We start from the raw sequence: 15,479 nt of genomic DNA, 5'->3' as shown, positions 1-15,479 counted from the left end.
ACAACAGAAATAAGCCTGATTTTCTGGGGGGTCTGCCACCTCCTCCTCCAAGAGCAGCAGTCAGTAACGGCCACCAGAGGGGCACTATCTAAACTGAAGGGGACGTCTAGAATGGACCCTCAGTCAGCAGTCACTGAGCTAGTCTCACCTCATGCGGACTACGAGGTCAATTCTCCCTCATTTACTCACCAGCTTAAGCCCAGCAAGGGCTTGAGGAAGCCTTGCTAAGAGCACTCAGGATGAAACGACAGGGGCGCGCCGCACCCCACTGGAGATTAGAGCAGTCCCCGGGAGAAGCCTGGGTTCCTCCACCAGAGCCTCTCCACTTGGCACCTGCTTCCTGAATAGTAGTAACTCCTCGTTGTGGGGGCCGCACTGCAGAATGTGTAGGAGCACCCCTGCCCCTAGCTGTGACAACCAGAACACCCCAGACACTGCCCAGTGTCTGCACCTTCCTCTGTCACCCCAACCACCCGAGCTGTCCCCTGCATCATCTTTCGTCCTTTCTCCTCCTGCCGACCGGGCTGCACCTGCACCTTCTTCCTTTCCAGCCCCCAGCACACCTCATACCGCTACCAGTTTAGCCTCGACCTGTGCTCTGACAACCAACACACCCGACACAGGTCGACTCAGGCGTCACGAGGTCGTGGCTTTAAGACCTTACTCCCGAGGGCGTTCTGAGTCCTACAGACACGCCCCGTCTCAGGCATTGGTGGACTCTGGGGGACCCACAACTGGGGTCCCACCCACAATTCAACCCAAATAGATTCTCTTTTCTCAGTCTTACATACTGGAGCTCTCTGAGTGAGACGTCTTATTAAAATCTCATTCGGTGCTTTCAAAAACACCGTAAAATCACTGCACTAGATTTCAAGAACAAAATCTGCATTTTCAACTTTAAAATGAAACCGGAGGGAAGCTTAAAAGCAGTAATTTGTTTAAACACTCAAAGTGAAGACTCACATGTGATCAATTCACAGAATGTCACTTAACCCCTTCCAACTCTTAAGCCTTCTCCTCTGCCACTGCCAGCCTGTCATCACAGAGCCTGCCCTGGGCTGGCTCAGGGCAAGGGGAAGAGGAGGGAGCAGTGCCAGGATGGAGCGTCCACGCAGCAGCTGAGAGAGGAGCCAGGAGTGGAGGTGCTGCCTGTGTGTCCTGGTGGGGTGGGCCACCTGCTCCGTCTTTCCCTGTGTATGTGGCTGGGCCAGGGCAAACGGGATGCTGAATAGAAAAAGAACAGGGGGTACTAAGCAAGGACTAGTGGGTTTAGGTTGCTCTCATAACAATAACGATCACTATACTTACTAGGACTCTGACATCTTGCTTCAGATGGAGAGGGAACACCGATTTGTTTGCCCACGTCCAGCTACATACACGAACAGCCTGCAGGAGATCCACTCACCAACAACTAGAAAAGCTGGATACACTTTTAAGACTGTTTGAAGGCATCAAGGAGATACTGAGGCAGCCAACTGGAGGGGCAAAGATTCCAAACAAGAGGGCAGCCCACTGAGGCCAGTCTAACATTCCGAGAGCCACTCTCTCCCTCAGGGCATGGGACGATCAGGTGTTCCTCAGGGATTTGGGGAAATGCACCAATAAGCTGGGAAGAAAACAGCAGAAAGCCAAGCAGAAAGTACTGGCTAACAGAGCTCTGGAGAGTTCCATGGGGCTGGGAAGACAGAAATTCAAATACAGGCCTGACAAATCAGACGGGACTTAAGGCGCCAAGATCTCTGAGAAAAGGGAGGCAGAGAAAATGAGCCCAGCACTGTGCAAAAACTGCCTGAGAGGCTGAGCCTTCAGGAATCTCACTGTCTTCAGGTGACAAAAATTGGGCTTCAGGACCTGCCAAGGAGGAGGGGCCCCGGGAAACACTTCAGGCTTTCAGATGGAGACCCGGGGGCTACACCCTGGGTGAGAGGGCAGATGAAGGCAGCTTATAAGGACTGAGGCTTACAAAGACCGAATCCAGCCTAGAGTCGCTCAGAAGCTGGCTGAACGGAGAGTGTCTGTCCTCTGGGTGTGTGTCAGAGGAAGCGCTGAGGGAAGACAGCATCACCTAGAGTCTCCACAGGTTTTCATCCATAACGCCCAAGGTTCACTTAGAAAAATAACAACAAACAGGACCAAGAGAAAAAAGGAAAACAGAAATAGAAACAGACCCTGAGGTGACCCATACAGTGTAGTTATCAGATGCAGACTTCAACTGGTCAAAAATAGACTTGACAAAATGAAAATTTTCACCAAAGAATCAAAACAGATTCTAGAACTGAAAAATAGGGTAAGTGAAATTAAGAACCCAATCTATGGGTTTAAGCTCAGGTTGAACACAACTGAAGAGAGGATCAGTGAACCAGAAGACAGGTCAGTAAAAAACAGCCAGATAGAAGTCACAAGAAAAAAGTCTGGAAAATACAGAAGGAGCCCAAAAGACATGTAGGACACGGTAAAAGGTCTAATGTCCATATAAATGGGGACTCCCAAAGTGAGGAAAGACAGAACAGGGAGTAAGAAACATCTACAGACAATGGTCAAAACTTGTCTGAAAGTGATGAAGGAATCAAGCCATTGACTCAACAAAGAAAACCACACATTGGTTTTCAGCAGTCCTTCGGAGTGTGCCTAAGGCAAGAACAAAGTGTCAAAAGGAGCCAGACGAAAAAAGGCACCACCTTCAGTGGGACAACAGGAACACTGAGAGCTGACTTTTTAAGGACAGGGAAGGAAGCCAGACGACAATGGATTGGCATCTATAAAATGCCGAAAGAAAATAACCACCAACCTGGAATCCTATACCCAATAGAAAGTCAAGACAAAATATAGACTTTTCACTTCAAAAGTGAAGACAAAATATAGACTTTTCAGGAAACAAGAATGAGACAACTCATTGCCCACAGGCGTGAACTAAAAGGATTATGAAAGCAGTTCTTCAGGGAAAAGTAGTCTCTGACAGAAATACGAAAAAACAAGAGTGAAGAGCAACAGAAAGGGTCACTACGAGAATAAACCTTCATAAGCACTAACTGTGCAAAACGAGGATAATGCCAAAAATGTATCTAAAATTCAAAAGTATGATAATGACACAGGAGGCGGGAGGGAGTTCAGTGCAGTTCAAGTGTCAAAGGAAACAGCAGTGTCAGGAGGTAGTAAAAGCAGTAAATAAGGCTCAAATGTAAAATGCACCCTGTATCTAGGAATGTACACAGCCAACAACCTAAGAGAGAAGTACCGAACTAAACACCACGATACGTCTAACAGAAGGCCAGAGAGAAACACAGCACAGCATAGGTGGAACAAACAGAGAACAGATAGTAACATGGTACCTACAAACCAAAATACCAGCAATTATATTTAAATGGAGCAAACGCTCTAATTAAAAGATAAAAATCGTCAAATTGATTAAAATCAAACTAGCTGTATACTCTCCACAGAGGCACGCTTAAAAATACAAGATCACAGACAGGTGAAAGCAAAACATCCCCAGGCCAACGCTACCTAAGAGAACACCGATGTGGCAAAGATCACTATCAAATAAAGCAGCCTCGACAGCAAGAAGCCTGACTAACGAGGAGCATTTCACAATGATAAAAGTGCAATCCACCAAGAAGATAAAAACGCTAAATCTGAATGCACCTCACAACACGATCTCAAAAGACAGAAAAATTGATAGAAATAGAAAAGGAGAAACAACCAAAGCCAACATCACAGTGGGAGGCTTTAAGACACATCTCTCAGTAACTGATAGAAAAAACAGACCCAAAAAAAGTACGGGTGTAGGGGTCGGCCCAGTGGCGCAGCAGTCAAGTTCCCACGTCCCACTTCGGCGGCCCGGGGTTCGGCGGTTCAGATCCTGGCTGCAGACCTACACACTGCTCATCAAGCCATGCTGTGGCAGGCGCCCCACGTATAAAGTAGAGGGAGACGGGCACAGGTGTTAGCTCAGGGCCAGCCTTCTTCAGCAAAAAGAGGAGGACTGACGGTAGATGTTAGCTCAGGGCTAATCTTCCTCAAAAAAAACAAAGTAAGAGTGTAGAACTGGGCTGCCCAGTAAACAGTCACATGCAGCTATTAAGTACCTGAAATGTGCCTACTTCAAATTGAGACGTGTTGCAAGAATGCACACCCGATTTTAAAGACTTATCACAACAAAAAGAAGGCAAAATATTTCAGTAGTCTTTTCATGTTGATTACACATTGAAATTATAATATTTTGGATATTTAGGTTAAATAAAATACATTATCAAAATTAATTTCACCTATTTCTTTTTACTTTATGTAATGTGGCTACTAGAATCTAAATTATATGATTAACAAACTTGATCTACCTGGTATACATACAACACTGCATTCTCACCGATAAATAACATTTTCAAGGGCCCAAGGAACGTTTAACAAAAATGAATGTACGCTGGGCCATTAGGAAAGCTCGACTCATCTCAAAACGTTGAAATAATGCAGGGTGTACGTAGAGATTACAACAGACTGACAGTTTACGTCCCCCTAAAATTCGTCAGCCCCAAGGTGATGGTATCAGGAGGCGGGGACTCTGGGAGGTGATTAGTCTGGAGTTGAGAGAGCTCGCTCGCCCCCTCCGCCATGTGAGGACAGTGAGAGGCTGGCCGTCTACGAACCAGGAAGCGGCCCCTCACCAGCCACGGAATCTGCCGGTGCCTTGATCCGGGACTTCACAGCCTCCAGAACGATGCGAAATAAACTTCTGTTGTTCATAAACCAGTTAGTCTATGCATCTGATTATAGCAGCCCCAAAAGACCAAGACAGGGATCTTCATGCAAGGAAGGTAGAAACCAACAAAAAGCTAACCAGAGAATCCCCACAAACGTTGGGAAGTCAAGTGACATAATTCTTTAAAAACTTTATGAGTAAAAAAAGATACCACGATGAACATCAGAACATGTTTTCACACAAGAGAGAACGAAAATCTGGCTTTCAAAACTTGCGGGATGCAGCTAAAGGTGCACTTACAGGGCCAGCTGGAGCCTCACATACATAGACTGGAAAAGACGAAAGAGCCAAAATCAGTTAAGCATCTATCTCAAGAAACTAGAAAAAAGAACAGCAAACAGAACACAAAGCAAATGGAAGGAAAAAAGCATAAATTAACAAAATAGAGAACAAATACTAAACAGAAAAAAATCAATAAAGCCAAAAGCTGTCCTTTGAAAGGGCTACTACAATTCATAAGACTAGCAAGACCGATGAAGAAAAAGAGAAAAGGACAAATTACCAATATCAAAAATTTTTAAAAGGGGATATTACAAGAGATCTTGCACAAAATAAGGATATTATGAACCATATTACACTTAATAATCGGAAAGTTTGGGTGGCCTGAACAAATTCCTAGGAAAAAAGAGCATCTTACCCAAACAGACACAAGAAGAAATATAAAATCAGAAAAATCCTATTTCCACGTGAATAACTGAATCTGAAACTAAAAGCCTTCTCACAAAGAAAACCTTACACCAGCTGGTTTTGCTGGTCAATTCTTCCAAAACTGCAAGGAAGAAAACACCAGTCTCACAGGGGCTCTTCTGGGAATCAACAAGGAACGCTTTCCACCTTGTGTTAGGAGACGAGCATGAGCCAAACCTAACAAGGACAACACAAGACAGCAAAGTTACAGACCAAGCTCTCACAAACACAGACGCAACAATCTTAAAATATTAACAAACAGAATCCGGGGAAAGCAGAATACATCAAGGTCAGGTTGGGATTCTTCTAGAATTGCAAACTAAAAGGTAAATCACCACATAAAAGGAAAAAAACTGGACTGTCTCAAAAGATGCAGAAAATGCACTTAAGAAAATTTAATAATTTAATTCATGATTTAAAAAAACATTCAGCAAACTAATAGAGGAGAATTTGGATATTTCGATAAAAATATTTATGGAAAAGCTACAGCCAACATCAGATATAACAGTGAGATACCGAAAGCCTTCCCTCTGACACTGGGAGGGAGACGAGGATCCCTACCCTCACCACTTCTACTCAGCACTGTGCTGGAGGTCCCAGCCAGGCCAGCGAGGCAAGAAAAAGAAAAACGAGTACAGCACTTGGAAACAAAAAAGAAAAGAAACTGTCTCTTGCAGACATACTTGTGAACACCTACAAAATACAAGAAGAATTACTATTAGAAATAAATGGATTTAGCAAGTGAATACGCAAAAATCAATTCTATCACTATATAACAGTAATAAACAATTACATAATATATTTATAATAAAATAAGAAATGTGAAATATCTATGAATAAATGCAATTAAACATGTAGACGATATATATACAGAAAACTGTATAGTATTAAGACAAATTAAAGAAGAGCTAAATAAATAGAAGGCTATATTGTGTTCATGGATTTTAAAACCCATGTTTTTTCCCTCCGAGGAAGACTAGCCCTGAGCTAACATCTGCTGCCAATCCTCCTCTTTTGGCTGAGGAAGACTGGCCCTGAGCTAACGTCCATGCCCATCTTCCTCCACTTTATACGTGGGACGTCTGCCACAGCACGGCTTGATAAGTGGTGCGCAGGTCCACAGCCGGGATCCAAACCTGCAAACCCTGGGCCGCCAAAGCAGAGCGCAAACTTAACCACCGCACACCGCGTGGGCCCCTGTAAGACCAATATTAAGAAGCTGTCATTTCTCCCCACGCTAGTCTACAGATGAAACGCAATCTCAGTGAAAATCAGAGCACGTTTTCCGGGGAGAGGCGGCCACGCAGACTCTACATTTTAACCGAGGATGTAAAGGGTGAAGATTAGCCCAGCTAGCCTTGCACAAGAACGAGGCTGGGGGACTCAAATTACCAGATGCCAGGACAGGCTAAATCTACAGCAATTTACACAGCGTGCTGCTTGTGCAAAGACGACAGAAAGACCAACGGGGCAGAGCGGAGTCTAGATCCAGGCCCGTATATTTACGGTCACTTGCCTGATGACACAGACGACACTGTCGTGCACTGGGGAGAGGAGGGTCTGTTTAATAAATTATTCTCGGTCAACTGTATAGCATACACTTAAGGAAAAAAAAGGAACCTTGGCCGTTATCTCACACCACAAACAAAAATCACTTTCAGATGGATTACAGGTCTAAATGTGAAAGATAAAATCATAAAGCTTTTACAGGATAGTATCTTCATGATCTTTGTGATACTATCTTCCAATGAACACAAAGAGCATTCAATATTACTGAAAAGACTGATCCATCGGGCTAGATTACAATTAAAACTTCTGCTTATCAACACACCACTGAGAGCCAAAGGGCAAACATACACAAGAATGTAAAATAACCTGCCACACACACATGTACTCAGAATATATAACTTGTACTCAGAACATATGAAAAGAACTCCTTCAACTCAGTAAGAAACAACACAGAAAACCCAATCGAAAAACGGGCAAAGGACAAGCACTCACAAGAGAGGATCTCGAAACCGCCAACAGACACACACAAAGAGTCTGCTTCTGCGCGTCCCCGGCCACCGGGCAGCGGCCAGCCCACAGCACACTGAGCCTCCTCCACTCGGTGCCCACCGGACAGCCGCAACGAACGAGCTGACGACACCAAGCGCTGGGGAACGGCGGACGGCTCACACACGGCTGGCGGCAGCACCGCCACTTTGGGCAGTGTCTACTCAGGTTGGACAGACGCAGACCCTGGCCCTCTGCAGTGCCACTCCTGTGAACACCAACAGAAACGCATACATACCTGCACCAAAGAAACAAGCACGAATATGCAGGGCGGCGTTCGTCTGAACTAGGAACATCCAGAATACCCAAGAATGGCAGAAAGAATAAATGATGGTAAATTCAGAGACTGGGTTCCTGGGCAGCAGACAAGAAAGAACAAAGCTACGAGACAACGCGAGTGGATCCCACAAAGGTACTACTGAATGAAAGAACCAAGAAACCAAATGTACGTATAACTTTATTTCACTTAGACAGTCAAGCACACGGGAAAGTCATCAATGGTGGAAAGCCAAGACCACTGCCGGCTTTGGGGGACAGTTCCTGGGAGTGGGGACGAGGGGGCTTCTGGGAAGCTTGGCCATGTTTCACTCCTTAATGTAGGCGGTATATTACGAGAGTGTGTTCACTTAGTGAAAAAGTCACTGAGGTGCACACTTACGCTTGGGGAAATTCTCTGATGTATGCTACAGCTAAATCTTTTATAAGTACAGCATTACGTGCCAACATAAAGTGCCAGGAAGACAAATGCATTTAGTTAAGCACATGCCTCTCTGGTCACACTATTAGCCACGAAACATGAGACAAACGCCAGGAATCGGAAGGGTCCTGAAAGTGTTCACTCAGTGGTTCCTGCGTTTCTGAAACGCTGGGCTCAGGGACCACTGACGTCACCGCCTTCTCCACCCGGCGAGGCATTTCCAGGCTACAACACTGAGCAGTGGCTGGAAACAAACCACTGAGCGACCGGCTCCTCCGCCGGTGCGATGGCCTCCGCCGCTCCACACTGGACTGCACACACTCCTGTCCCTTCCCTGCGAGGGCCCCTGAGACCATTCTCTCAAAAACCACCTTATCAAATACGCGGTATCTGACACACACTTCAGTGTAAGTGCCCCAAATTACATGAAAACAAACACAGCTACAAAACCAAACAAACAAAACTACTGAAAAGATAAATACATGAAAATCCCAGTAAAACATAATTTGACCAATCCTTCTAAGCTGTGGTAATAAAATTTGACCTAAACGAACTTCGTAATTTATAAGATTCAGAGGACAAAAAACTTAATGATTCTCTAACCCAACAGAGAAGGAGCATTATAGCCCTGCATAGCGCGAATTAGATGTTAAAAAGGAAACCCAGGGCCTGGCCCCGTGTCCGAGTGGTTAAGTTCGCAGGCTCCGCTGCAGGTGGCCCAGTGTTTCGTTAGTTCGAATCCTGGGCGTGGACATGGCACTGCTCATCAGACCACGCTGAGGCAGCGTCCCACATGCCACAACTAGAAGAACCCACAACAAAGAATACACAACTATGTACCGGGGAGCTTTGGGGAGAAAAAGAAAAAAATAAAATATTTAAAAAAAAAAAAAAAAAAAAGGAAACCCAAATGTTTGGCTAATCAATCTTTCAGAAGGACTGACTAAGCCAAGAAGCGCATTAAGCTTGTCATTACTCATCTCCTAAGTCAGTGCTGCAGACCCATCACGAGAGTGTAAGTGTGCACCCACTCGGTCCACCTGAAAGCACCACAGAGGCACCTGTTATGAGCAAGTAAAATGGCACCAAGACAGCACAGAGGCCCCCGGAACCCACGTACCCTCCACTTTCCTAGGTGCCGCTTTCCTCCTTCACCTGCCATGACACCTCACTCAGCTCCCGAAGGAAAGGCTCTGACACCCTGGTCCCAACGCCAACACACCGGGACTAACAAGTTCAGTGTGACTCTAAGCTTTGTAACTCTCATCCGCCAAGGACAAAGTTCCAAAGGGGTCAACCTCCAGTCTTCCACCCCCTAAAACAGATTGGATTTACAAAACACAGGTGTTCTAATAAAGGTGGTGTGTAAAAATATTTTCTCTGTGAAATCCATCCTATTTGTCCACTAAATTTCATTAGGATATTGGAAATATATGATGAAACCCATGGGAAATACACATTTAGCGAGAAATGGCTTAAGACGACAGGTCAGAAGGCACCACACAGCGGGGGGCAGATCAGTCATCGGAGAAGGCAACTTTCACAGGGCAACTTAACAGGGGCACCCTCTGCCCGGGGAACACCACAGGGGCCCCCCCCGTACCTGCAGGATAGTGGCCCTGGGCCTCCGTGCTTTCACAGACGGCCTCTGGGGCGAAGGCCAGACCCTGCTGGCTATCGGCGTCCTGGTAGTCGGCGGCCTCGGTGCTGTACACGGGTTCCGGCTCGCTCACGGGGCCTCTGTAGCTCGGCTCGGCCTTGAACGAAGCCGCATCCTGGGGAAGAGCCAGGGAGACAGTTCACATGGGCCAGGCGGGTCGCTGCCACGGCCAAGGGAAACACACGGACCACTTCTCGGTCCAGCTGAGACCGAGCAAATGGACACGGAGAAGAGGAGGCAACACCTGCCGACGTGTGCAGACGGCTTCGATTCTAACCGTGCTAAGTGTGTTCAGAGGGACCACGTGGCACTTCTTCCTGAATAACCCCCATCCTCACCGCCCCCCAGCGCCCGCAAATCCTGCAGGAACTGGAACCCGCACGGCTGTCACGAGCTGAGCGCTTCTCAGGCTGTCGCCTGAGGCAGGTCTGGCCTGTTTCTTTTTCAGGTCCCAGCCCTCCGACGGCCACCCAGCAGCTTCACAATGTCACCCCATCACACGGCCAGAGCTGGCAAGGCCGCGGACGGCCGGGTTCTGTCCTAACCAAGTCCTCTGGCGGAGGGGCGGGAGGGAGGGAGCACCAGGTCACGTGCAGGAGGAAATCACCAACTCCCTGGTCACAAGCACCGGGACTTCCAAGCTCGAACCCAAGTCCTGAACTCCTGATCATCAACGGTGGCTTTCACCAGTGTTTCCAACGAGGGTCCTCCTGAAGGCGCCCTCGGGAGCCAGAGGCGGCGGGGCATGGGGAGAAGCTCCAGGAAGGGCCGGTGCTCAGGCACCAGCTCTCGATGGAGGGTGAGCAGCACAGTGCATGCTGCCTGGGAGAGGTACTATGAAGGCCACAGAGAGGGCACTCCACCTCCAGGCCAGGTACCAGGAGTCACTCAAGGGTTAAAGAGGGAGGGACAGAGCCAGAGGCTCCTTTTGGCAAGGTCCCCCTGGATTCAAAGGGAACGGACTGGAGGATTAAAGGCCAGGCCATGGTGTGGGGGCACGAGCTGGCTGCCCGCACCCTCAGCTTAGTCATGTGGGGGCACCGTGAGCAGGTGGGCGCTACGGCGGGCATCCCACACTGGCAGCACCCTATTCTCCTATCTTCCAGCAACGCCACCTCTGCCCCACCCAGCACAGGGTTCCAGCAGGGCTGCTGATCTAGGACCCACCTCCCATCCCTGCCAGGGACAGCATGCCATCTTGGCCTTCTCAAGAACCAACTGCTCAGTGACGGGCCAGTAGTGGAACATGATGGGGGGGGTGGCTCAAGGTCCCCGTTTTCCATTGGATTACGAATTATAAGGCCACATCCAACACACCCGCCCAGAAGTCCAGAAGGACACGGCCGCCACACAGAGGGAACAGCAACACAAGGAGATGACCCTGGTGGTGATGAGACTGTGGACCTGAGGCCAGGCCTGCTGCCCCGGCCCACAGCTCTCCCCGCATCCTCGTCCCTTTATGCCTCAGCTGATATGAGTTAGTTCTCATCCCCTGCGACTCAATGATCTTTGAGGGCTAATGTCCAGGGAGAGAAGACGGGTGTGGGAACCAGGACAGTGGCCGCAGGGCCAGAGAAGGGATGGAATTCGGGGCTCAGCCGGGTATGGCCATGGACGGTGGTGGCAGGGGTGCTCCCGAGAGAGGGAGATGCGGAGACCCCGTGACGGAGCGAAGGAGAGCTGAGGCAGGCAGCTCAGTAACTCAGATCAGGAGAGAGCATGGGGATCCGTGTTAGCAGGCCCTGGGGACACAGGCAGGCACTAGGCACTGACGACACAACTGAGGAGAAAGGGCCAAGGACAGAGGCTCTGGAGCAGACACGTTCAAGAGGGGCTGAGGGAGGGGAGAGCTGCAGAGGGCTCCAGTGAAGCGAGGCCACGCGGGAGAGGCAGCTGGGTGCCGCAGGATGCGGATTCTAGAAGAGCGGGGTCAGCGCAAATGCAGCATGACCACGTGAGCTCCGGACCAGAAGCCATCCACTCGGTGTTCGGAGACCCCACTGGGGGGCTGCGGGCTGGCTGAGCAAGGGGGCCTCGTCCAGGAGCCCAGTGAGGACGGCCATTCTCGGTGAGAAGCAGGCCGTGTGCCCGGGAGCGTCCCCCAGCACCAGGAGGCTGCTCGCCAAGCCGCCCTCTGTGGATGGGCACCTGGCAGAGCTGAGGAGGGAGCCCACGCCGTCCGCGGTGGCGGCACTGCCCCAGGAGGGATGGCTTCAAGAAGCCAGAGACTCACTCACAAACAACGGAAGACCCACCTCATAGACGGGGCTCGAAGGCGGCCTCTCCTGTGCCGGCTGAGGAGCAGGGGACGCGGGCGGGGTCTGCTTCCCGGCTCTGGCCTGCTCCTGTGATCGACAGACACGCAGCACTCAGAACACGCCTAGGACACTCTGGGTCACCAGGCCGCCTCCGCGGCAACACGGCTCCGGCAGAAAGAGCAGAGAGGACCAAGCACGGAGACCGAACACCAGCAGGTCTTAAGGGAAGTTTGCTCTGAAGTGAAGGTCACGCAGTCAGTCAAGTATTCTCAAGAACTAGGACCTCGGTGGCCCGTAATACTCCTGCTGCTACCACATAAGGCACAGGATTTACTCACTGTGCAGTCGGCAAGGCAACAGTACCACTACCGAGCTACAACCCCCGGCCCACCCAAACCCAACTCAGACTTTTAAAATGGACAGAATGTATTCTGCACGTAGTACGGACATGAATCTTTGGGGCTCAGAGCGAGGACTGTCATGGACAGAATACGGCCCCTAAACAAGCTGACATCCCAGGCCCCAGATGCTGTGAACACGTGACCTCACAGGGCAGAAGGGACCGCAGATGCGACGAAGTTAGGCATCTGAGATGGGAGACAATCCGGGATTATCTGGGTTGGCCCATGTCATCACGGGGTCTTACAAGAGGGGGACAGCCATGTGAGAGAGAGAGCAAAGCAGAGGGTGCAACGCGGACGGCCCCAGAAACTGGAGAAGGCCAGGGAACGTCGTCCTCTCCAGCCTCCAGAACGGACGCGGCCCTGCTGACCTGTTAGGACTTCTGCCCTCCAGCACTATAGACAGGAAATGAGTGTTGTTTTAAGCCACTAAACTTGTGGTCATTTGATCCAGCAGCTACAGGAACGAGTTCTGCCAGCTGGAAGGCTGGATTTTTCTCCAGGTTTCAGACGAGGAGACTGAGCTCCCGGAGAGGGTAAGTCACACACCCAGGGACGCATGCCGGCGACGGGCAGAAGCGGAATCTGAGCCCTCTCCTCCCCACCCCCCAGGAGAGTCCCAGCACCACAAGTCACTTGGACGCACCCACAAGTACTTGAGGCAGCAGAGCACCTCCTCGAAGGGGCTGTGCCTGGGCTGCGCGGCCGGGCTGAAGGTGGGCTTGCAGAGAGACCGGGAACTGCAGAGGCACAGGGCCACGGATTCGTCTATGAATCACTTCTAGAAACATGTCTCCAGGCCACGGGCTCTAGGACAGCCCCTCTCAAAGGTGGCAGGGTATAGGCAGACTCCTTCCCAGAGGCGGGCTTCCAGGATCTGAGAGTCAGGCGTACGTGACCCAAGTCAAACTCTCCTCGCCTGCCAGGAGGGAGCACTCAGAAGACATGTGCTGTCGGGGAGCCGAGTGCTCCAGCGCCCTTCCACAGCCCAGGGGGTTCTGCTGGGAGCAGTACTGTGCCGACGGAGACTCGCTCTCACTGGGGAGGAGGAAGAGAGCAGACGGGTGGCAGGGGCTGGGGACAGAGAAGGACAACACACCCGAAGGGACAGCAGGAGAACCTCCAAAGGAGAGAGGTTAGGTGACGATGATCAAAAGTTTTCTTCTTCTCAAGCAGCCCATCCCTTCTGCATCTTGTGGATGCTGAGGCGACTTAGATGGCAGGGGTCAAACTTCTAAGGCAAAAAATGAGGAGGGCACTATTTGAAAAGAAGACCAAGATAGCAGGAAAAAATGCCTTGTAGTCTGTGAGCGTGTGTTCTGCAATGAAAGAAAGCTAACTTACAAGCAGCTTACTAAAAACTTGAAGGAGACATGTCTAAAAGTTTTCCAGCAATTAAGGAATAGTAAATGGTAACCGTAAAACTTGCTCTTATTCCGACTTCGCCGCATGTGGTAAGACAGCAGGGCTTATTTAACTCACGTCCTCCGTGTCGGCATTTTCTGTCTATTGCATGTTAATTTCCTCGACTATCCACGTTCTCAACATTCCCCCCCCATGATTTCGGGCAGAACGTCCACAGAGTTAAACACACCTTTACGGTTTATCAATGTTGCATGCATGACTTCAGACTCTACCTCGTCACTACCCCAAAAAGAGTCATGATGAGTGTCTCCACCCCCATTTCATGGACCAGAACATGAGGCACAGAACAGCGAGCTCATCTGTCACGGGTCGCCCAGTTGGTAGGCGAGAACGTAGGGACCTGAGCCTTCAGACACCAGCCCCCCTAGGACAGGTTGAGGAAGGAGGAGCCCACCCCTCCGGCTCACCTCCCAGGCTCCCGCTCCTACCTTCTCTGGTGGGAAACACTACAAACACTCACAGGAAAAGGCAGCAGACCCAGGCTGCAGACCCCTGGACTAGAAGAGGCCCTCACACGAGCAATCACCTGAAAGGACAGGCTGCGGCAGCCTGGACCAGGCCCAAGGAGGAGAAGGAGCGAAGGAGAGAGTGCCTACTCCAGCTCACTCACAGGCGCTACAACACATCCCTCGGGTCACAGCCAGGGCCGACCGCGTCCAGGGGCACCAGCGAGCGTGTCTGAGCAGCAGGTGCCACAGGACCCTCCCAGAACGCGGTTCCAGCAGCGAGAAGGGCCCTCGCACACGTGCAGTTAACCCAGCTCTACTTTGGGAGGCACCCACCAAAGCAGATCCCCACGGCCGGAGAGCACAACACGCAGTGTGGGAAAGCTGCCTCTGACCCTCTGCAGGAATAAAGAGGATCTTCCCTCAAAAGGCAAGTCAATTTCTTTCCTGAAAATACACAGGAACGACTCTGCTCCCCATTCAGCTCCATCTCTCCACTCATGCTCCATCTGCTCCTGGTGCACATTCTGCCAACTACCCTTTTTTTTGAGGAAGATTAGCCCTGAGCTAACATCGGCCACCAATCCTCCTCGTTTTGCTGAGGAAGACTGGCCCTGAGCGCACATCCGTGCCCATCTTCCTCCACTTTATATGTGGGACGCCTGCCACAGCATGGCTTGCCAAGTGGTGCCATGTCTGCACCCGGGATCTGAACCAGCAAACCCCGGGCTGCCGAAGCAGAACGTGCGAACTCAACTGCTGTGCTACTGGGCCAGCCCCCCAACTACCCTTTGCCCTGAGCATTTTCCTGGGACAACCAAAGAGCGTGGAATTTCCTCCTGGAAAAACCACAGTGCCGGTAGGGGGTCCGCCAGGACTCACCTGCTTCGACAGGGACAGTCTTCTGATACGTGGAGGCCACCTTGGCGACATCCTCAAGGGTTGAAGCATTCTACTGAGACAGGAAAGGAACATCAGGAAGGCACTGTTCTCTGCTCCTCACACCCCGTGACGGCTGCCACCTCACCCAGACGGCAAAGCCTGCCCTCGACCTTCCCAAAGAGCCCACCGGGGAGCCCAAAGCTTTCCTATCTCCTTCT

The 15,479-nt window shown here is 50.3% G+C and overlaps 1 protein-coding gene across 24 annotated transcripts in view; it reads right to left on the bottom strand.

The window, feature by feature from the left end:
* LOC138916708 (liprin-alpha-1-like) overlaps positions 1–15,479 on the bottom strand; it is a 105,932-nt gene that overhangs the window by 86,358 nt on the left and 4,095 nt on the right. For 21 of the 24 annotated variants that reach the window (XR_011424037.1, XR_011424038.1, XR_011424041.1 and 18 more), the window contains exon 2: positions 15,262–15,331. Coding sequence is in view for 16 of the 24 variants with exons in the window: in XM_070229954.1 (XP_070086055.1) it covers positions 15,262–15,331 (70 nt within the window). In the remaining 8 variants the exon portion in view is untranslated. Of the gene's footprint in view, positions 1–9,792; positions 9,965–15,261; positions 15,335–15,479 lie in introns of those variants that run through there. The other 3 variants (XM_070229950.1, XM_070229951.1, XM_070229945.1) reach the window with 2 other exon arrangements.

Source organism: Equus caballus, chromosome 12 (genome assembly GCF_041296265.1).
Source record: "Equus caballus isolate H_3958 breed thoroughbred chromosome 12, TB-T2T, whole genome shotgun sequence".
Classification (NCBI taxonomy): Eukaryota; Metazoa; Chordata; class Mammalia; order Perissodactyla; family Equidae; genus Equus; species Equus caballus.
This window is presented reverse-complemented; position numbering and strand designations above follow the sequence as displayed.